Below are 8092 nucleotides of genomic sequence, written 5' to 3'. Positions count from 1 at the left end.
CAAGTGCTAGAAGGAAAAAACTTTCTTTTTGCATGTCTTTATGGGGGAAAATGTAAAAAAAAAAAAATAGTAAAAATTGTCCTGTGTATCTGAATGATTAATTGTCTATTCTTTAACTTTATATAAATGCATATATTTCCAAACTAAATGATCTTTGTGGATATTGCAGTATACTGCCAGACCAAATAGTTTAAAATAAATGCATAAAATATCAGCTTTCCTGCATGACCATATTTGTATTCTGTTCAACCATTCTACTCATTCACACAAATCTAACAAACTGTGTTTTTAGGATGTTTACTTTAGCAGTTAGTATAACGGCTTCCTTTAATTCTAGCTGCCTTGGTGGTCTATGGAGAAACAAAAGGGAAACATCCTCATATTGTTTTAGGCCACCTTGTGCTCTTCTCTACACGTGTTCTATGGTACAATTTCACATCCTCCAGTGATATTTGTAGTGCAGCAGGGCCACAGAAATGATTGGGTCCCCACACTGTGCCAGTCTTATATGGGAGAACTAATGTTTCTCATATATAAGAAAGACACTCAAACTTTAAAGACAATAATGTAATGCTTTAAATAGTTTTTTTCTACTTGACAGTCATTGTTATTTATTCCAGACATATTTTCAAACAATAACAATAGTAAAGGACAGTTTTATTAGAAAAAAAAACATGACATAAAACAAACTCTTTAAAATAGGCAGTTTGTTATTTGGTGAACAAGAGTACATGAAAGGGCAGCTGGGAAAATGTCAGAAGTTCCCAGCATGCAACTGTGGACATGACAGAATAAAGCTGGTGGCTGCTATTGCTGGAAAAATTAACTTAATTACACATTTCATAGAGCACAATTGAAAAGATATAAAGGAGTTCTTTTACTGGACACAATATAATAGAAGTAAACAACTGCATTGCAGGACAGTTAAATCGGACTGATTATTCAGACTTGATTCAATATCAAATACACTGGGGTAAAGAAAAGTTTGTGTTACCAATCACTGCAGATAATTATTATTCTCCTGATAGACAATGCAAAACAGCTGCTGAATGGACAACACAAACATTTAAGCTTTTACAAACTTTCCCAGTTGTGTTTCACATACAAATTACAAATAAACTTCAGTTTTTTTATATTTTGGTTCAGTATCCACTGCAGAACCATGCTAGATTGTCTGTGTGCATACTTGCAACTGAAATAAAAAAAGATTTAATTTTTTTTTACAGGAGGAAAGCCTATAAAACGGATTTTCTTTCTATTCCTATTCTGGTGGCAACGCAAACTTTTGGATTCACCCATTTTTATTCGCAGTGACATTGGTGATCAGAACAAAATAGGTAAACAATTAAGTATATTATGGTGTTCTTCCCAGCCTCTTTTAGCCAGGCGCACCACCTGGCTATTTTTGGGTGGTAACTGAAGAGTTGGATCACAGTACAGGGGATGCCACACGCTTACAATTGCTTCCTACCCAGCTTAAAAAATTTCTGGGTTGAACGCTGTATTATAAATCAAGTAAATCTCCCTAATTGTGTCAAAGACTATAATAAAAACCCCGGCAGTGGCTCTAACCATGATATGAGCAGGTTTAGAATGGTGGGAGTTTACTGTCAGATGCAGAGTTAAGGAATCCCACATAGATGCAGTGTGAATGACCTAACAGGATTGATTCTATGGAGGGGGAAAAAAAAAAAAAAAAAAAACTTTGGTGTGCAACATAAACAGAAATATCTCAAGACCTCTGACAGTTCCTGGGGAAAGTTTTCAAGCAATGATGTCAGCAAATTAAACCGCATAAGATTTACCTGGCCTCTGCCAGTAAAGTCTATAAAAAAAAACAAAAATGAACAGCTGTACTATGCTTGGAAAGGTTGTCAAATCACATTATCTTGCAAAAAGTATGTGGGTACCTTTAGATATGAAATTAGGATGTTTCTAGTGAAGGGTATAATTCACACTACAGCATAGAGAACATATTAGATAATTGTTTAGACAAACTATTGGCAATATACTGTATTAGTGGTATTATTAGGATTAGATTATGAGAACCATTTACTTTTACAACATGATACAAATAGTGATGTCCAATAATTCATGCTAGTTATCTTTTAGCAAGTTAACGTTAAAAAAAGTTAACTTTAGAATTGTTGCTATGGGTTACTAAAGAATGATGTCTGCACTAATGAAAAAGGGGATATAAATGTGCTGATAAGAAAATACATTGATTTCACATGTTCTACACCAAGACGTATCAAGAGCACAGGGAGTACAGGCTAATGTGTAGTGTAAACATAGAATTAAACCAATAAATGTCCAGTTGGGGTAGGTGCGCATTCCTGAACACAGAAGTAATGCGAGCAAGGCATGCATGTGATCCAAATACAATCAGACTGTTCCTTGTAGATAAGCCAAGAATACAAATAATGATTATAAACAAAATAGTAAAAAAAAAAACAAAAAAAAAACCAAAGGTCTAGAAAACAAAATAACATTTATGTAATAACGTGGAGCAAACAAACCTAAAATATGATACCCATTATTTTGGGCTGCTCTAACTTATCCTGAAAAATAGTTTATGCCATAACTAAACTGGTATGTCCCCTAAATGCTACATTAAATGCATCCTGCTGTGTTGCCCTCCGTTTTCTGTCCCTAAAGCTACAAAGAAAGAAATTAAGCAGATGCATAATCAAGTGAACACGAACAGACAGCCAACGGAGATAGAACAACGAAGATGATCACAGAACTAAAGACACAGATTGGACGGACACAAATTTTGTACTTCCTGATTAAGCTGAGAAAAGTTAAAGCTGCCTCAGGTCAGATGGAAAAAATTGTGTTTGAGGGAGGGAAAGTTTATTAGTTTTAATATATAGGTATCTTAAGACTATTTGCATTAGAGATCATTCTTCATTAGTTCTTTTTTACAATTGGCAAGACTTAAAAACATAGAATTGAACATGTAAAGGATAATAATCACCGACTTGAACATTGTTTAGAAAAATTTAGTACACCTTCATTTTTTTCTACAATAAAGTGCTGTCAAGAGCAATAAACGATGAAATGACTAGTGCCACACAGGGTCATCTAATGAACCAGGGGCAGAATTAGGAATATTGGAAAAAACTTCAGAAATTTTCTGCTTTTAACTATTTTTCAAGGCAAAATAGCATATTTGTTTTAATCCCAGCCAGAGAATCACCTGAACAGTCTAGGAACACAAATCTTTCCATTTGACAATGCCAAAGCAATAAACACAGTCACAAGGAGGATCATTAGCCCTGTATAGGCTACAATTCTACAGTTCAACAGTTTACACATAACTTGATCTGGAGGCCCAATGGTAGAAGAGTGAAAAAAGAAGTCTATGCTGCTGGGAAGGGCTAAATAAAAAACAAAACAAAAAAAAAACTGTTCTTTGGCCAATTTGAAACCTGTACTAAAATTATGTAGACTTCCAGTGCCAACCTCCTCCAGAACATAGTAACTTATTACAAGTATTGGGTAAGTGAAACCAGTTCATGTGATTAGCCTATTTTTTCCTGCCTGATATCTCAAGGAATGGAAGTTACTGGACCTGTTTTGCAGCTAGGAATCCAATGTAAAACAGTTAAAGTTTGGCTGGTTGCATAATGACAACAAAACCCTCTTCTATTCTATATATTATCTTCGGACCGCAATAAAACCTATCTTACTTTTTACCCTAAAGCAGCCAAATAAACAAACCATTTCAACAAAATAAGCACATTTTATTAGAAAAATTGGAATATAACCCTAAGGCTGCTTGTTTATAAAATCTCAGAGGATAAGTGCGTTTTAATGTTTATTTTTCTCTGGAGCAGTACATGATAGCAGCCTTAGGCAGTCGGTCCCTCTCCAGATGCTGAAGAACTACAATTTTCAGCTTGCTTGAAATGCATTGAATGTCTTGGTAAATAACCACTATTCTCAATAAGTGTAACAGAGGAAAAAAAAATAAAACTCGGAAATGTAAAGTAATAGATATCTAGATATAGAATAGAACATTTCTTATATATAAAAATACATCACACATTTGCATTCTCTGTACCTGGTTTCTAAACTCCTTCATTTACAAAGTTTAGCAATAAACACCTTTGGGGGGGGGGGGGGGGTTATGGAGGAGGTTAAAGATATTTATTGCTTGAGTAATGATTGCAATAATGCAATTTAATGAAATAAGCCCAGACAGAAGTATGGGGGATGGCAATGATGACTTGCAAGTTGTAGGGTTGTCATCCTCACTGCATAGGTAATGTCAATGATCTTAAGCCAAGAAAGAAATAACCTAAAATTCAGTGGCACAAAAAAAATTAAAGCAAGAATGAAGATGGCAATACAAGAACCTACATTATCAGAAACAAGTCCAAATGTGGCAGCTCATATATTTGTATCCCAAGAGGTTCCCTTTAATAAGGAGCTGATAGGAAGTCTATTCCAGAGGGTCTCATCACAAATTTCTACCATATAGCTGATATGAATTACCTGACATCACTGATATTTTTTAATTCTTCTGCTGCTCAGTAGGTAAAGGTGGACTTTATTTTATCACCCACAGTCTCAGACTTTAAACGATCATAAAATGTATGAAGCAGAAAAATTATGGGGAAGATTATAAGAGTCAAACAACACTCCTAGGAGATCATACTAGAGTGCTTCCATTATTTGTTATTGATACTTTCTATGCATTACCACCAAGAAGGATATATCTTACCTGTAAAAAACAAAACAAGCCAGTAATACAGGAACATAGTAATTACCATGTAAAACAGATCTGGTTACTAAAATATTGTTGTCAGACTTCACCTGTATACCAACTATAACACAACAGACAACATAATAAACAACACAAACATCAGCCTCAAGTCAATGAAACGTATCTGAACATACAACAATAATGTGCTGATAGCCTGTCATATATGCATACTGGAATAGATAGAAAATCAAGAACTTTTTTTAAAGATCACTTAAACAATACAAATAGAAATATCCAGTCTTTTTAAGACGATGTTTAGGAACTTTTTAAAGGTAGAAGATATCATTCTATAATAATATACAACTACACAAGGTTGTCTGAAATGATTACATACAGCTGGATCCTGGGCTGCTTGGCAGCTTGGGTTAGAGCTTGTAGCGCAGTTAAGGTGAGGGTGGACAGCTGTGTGGAGAGTAAGGCACCTCCTCCTGGTTGGGAGAGCTGTTGCATTGCTTTGCTTTCATTGGGTATGTATGGTAGAAGCACAGAAGTATGGGCAATGCCATTGGTGAGGTGGTTTGCATGTACGTGGCTGTACATAAGGTGCTTTTGTCAAGGTAAACGAAAATTGTAGGGATCAACGGGGAGAGAAACCAGTTGCCAGGCTGCAACCCACAGTAGGCGTCATGTCCCAGATCTACAAAAACAATAAAAAACTGTTATAGGTACCCAAATGCATTTTTAACTAGTTATATTTTATCCCCTGGGTTGTGTAATAATATTAAATGTATGCACTTCTAATTAATGTCTATAAATATACTTTTAGTCATATTGATGGTGGTGGCTATTTAATCCCCATTGATTTTCTTTATCTTATTATAATCTAGTGCAGTAAAGACTTCAGTATACCTAAAATTTAATTTTCAAAATTTTCAAAGTTTGCAGATTATCATTGTAATGTCAGCAATCTCCCTTCTCCCCAGTCCGAGCTGTAATATTTGATCCTTTAACATTGAACAGGATGGAAGAAGATATTAAGTAAGAAGAACCTTTGCAAGAGAAAGGAAAAGTAAACTTGCCAAGGCAAAACATCATCACAATGTGCCTGCAAGCCTCTCTATCCACAATATGGCATTGCTCAGGTACAGTGAATCACTGTAAAGCAATGCATTGTAAGACAAAGGGAGGCTGTGCATGTATCCCCTACAGAATTAGTACAGGGTATCTGCAGAGGACCTAACAGCACATCACTATTCCAAGAAAGTAAGATGAAGGAGCATTTTTTATGGTTCCTGCTATAAAGCAGCAGTCTTTTCATTCAACAGTTTTAATTGAATTTTATAAAGGTAATTTACAGCTAGTAGGCATTTTTTTATGCAAGCGTCGTTCTCAAAAGTTGTTTTTCTTTGTTGCTGCACAGCATGCAGGCATAATTAAACCTAGAGTAGAAAATATATGGCAAATTAAAGTTTAAATCTAGCTGGAGGGTACAAAGCTACAACAAAAAAAAAATATAAAACAGAGTTTGCTTTAAAGGAAACACGTAATGAGAAATATTTAGGTCATACTGAACACCTCTTTTTATGTTAGTTGTCTGGCTGTTGTCAGTTTTTAGGACATTCTAATTACTGCCCGGGAACAAGCAAGAAGAACTGATCCACATACTGGTTCGGGGTCGGTGTTACAGCCAATGGGTTAGCTAGCCAACAAGCATGATCAGAAATGCAATGCAACCCAAGTGATATGGCAAGGGTTTAAAAGGAGCTCTACTGACCAACTGGACATTATTCTTTCAATACTACTATTGAATAACACTGCTGCTTTTCATAGACACAATTCCCATTTTGTTCTGCAAACAAGTGTACAGGTAACATAGGGTCTCCTAGATATGAAAGTTCTGTACAGGATGGAGGCTTGATCAGAGTGGGGGGAAGAGGAGAGATTTGTTTGAAGATATTGCATTAACTGTTGTGCCGGCTGTGCTCTTGATAATTGGCCACTAGATGGCAGAATAAATCTCAGATGAACAAGTAATGCACAGGGATTTGAATGGCTGTGCATAAAAATACGGGTAAATTGACAGGGAAAAAAAATTATAAATACATCCAATAGTAAAGTTGAGTAAATGTAAGTGGATAAGCCCCAAAACAACTACAGGACTTATACCGGACAATATTTTTGAATGATTAGATGGATTGGGATTAGGCATGACCATGATGCTCTGCAAGCTGATAGCATGCAGTGCTCCAAGTACTTTAACTCTCATGATAAGATTTACAAGTTTCTCCAAAGGGTCATTCTGTATAATTGATATTCTAGTATTTTGCCTGATGGGATGGTTTTAACATAATGTTTCATATTCCCAAGTATTCACTACTTCATTACCAATAATGCAATGACTACACTATGTATGCTCGAAGTCTGAAATCACGGCGATTACAACGGTTTTATATTGTTCTTTTTTGATATACCTCCCCAAAAAAGACTCAAACTAACAAACCAGAATAAACAAAAATAGATACCTACTATGTCACCTCTTAACAATTGATGGCAAGTCTAAATAATACACCCTGAAGGATAGCCGAAATCTGATTTTCAATCCAATACCTTGACTAGCCGGTCTGTTCCACACGTGACCATCAGCCCTCTAGAGACATCCATTGTCATGTAGCAGATGTTATGTTTACCCTCATGGAAGGTGGCAAGTGGTGTCCGACTTAAAAAGAAAGAAGGATAAATAAAAGACAGGGTTGTTGGCATAACATACAATAAAAACCTCTCTACCAACTGTTTGATTGTAAAGTTATCTTACCTATTCCCTTCTATTTCACAGTACAACAGTGCCAGAGAAGTTAAATTGTATTGTCAGGTCATAAACTGTTCATTTGGACATCTGTACATATCAGATAATATTATTACAGTCTTTAGCGCTGACATATTACGCAGCACATATTACGCAGCACTGTACAAAGTCTGTAGTCATGTCACTAGCTGTCCCTCTAAAGGGGCTCACAATCCAATGTCCCTACATCAGTCATATGTCTTTGAATACAGTCTAAAGTTAATTTTAGGGGGAGGCCAATTAACCTAATGGCATAATTTTGGAATGTGGGAGGAAATCAGATATAAAAAATTTTGTTGCTTACAGTCATTTCAATTCTTACTTCATCTTCTAATTCATCTTCATCTGCCTGCAACTAATGTTCATTTATCTCTAATTCTACAGGTACGTCTCCCACTCTGCCAAATCTCAGCCCTGTGTATGCAATTGTTTTCCCCTGCAATCCTCATCTGATATTGTATATGGTACGTCTCCCATTGTAGATGAATTTATTGCACCAACTTTAATCTCCTCATAGATTTATCTGTTCACTATCC

At 35.7% G+C, this 8092-nt stretch overlaps 1 protein-coding gene across 1 annotated transcript in view; it reads right to left on the bottom strand.

The window, feature by feature from the left end:
• Positions 1–583: 583 nt before the first annotated feature.
• WDFY1 (WD repeat and FYVE domain containing 1) overlaps positions 584–8092 on the bottom strand; it is a 31875-nt gene continuing 24366 nt past the window's right edge. Inside the window, exons 11-12 of the mRNA XM_072407856.1 lie at positions 7322–7430; positions 584–5411 (exon numbers count right to left, since the gene is read on the bottom strand). Coding sequence (XP_072263957.1) covers positions 5352–5411; positions 7322–7430 — 169 coding nt within the window. The 3' untranslated portion in view covers positions 584–5351. The remainder of the gene's footprint in view (positions 5412–7321; positions 7431–8092) is intronic.

Source organism: Pyxicephalus adspersus, chromosome 4, assembly GCF_032062135.1.
Source record: "Pyxicephalus adspersus chromosome 4, UCB_Pads_2.0, whole genome shotgun sequence".
In the NCBI taxonomy this organism is placed as follows: Eukaryota; Metazoa; Chordata; class Amphibia; order Anura; family Pyxicephalidae; genus Pyxicephalus; species Pyxicephalus adspersus.
The sequence above is the reverse complement of the archived record's forward strand: the minus strand, read 5'-3'. Positions and strand labels throughout refer to the sequence as shown.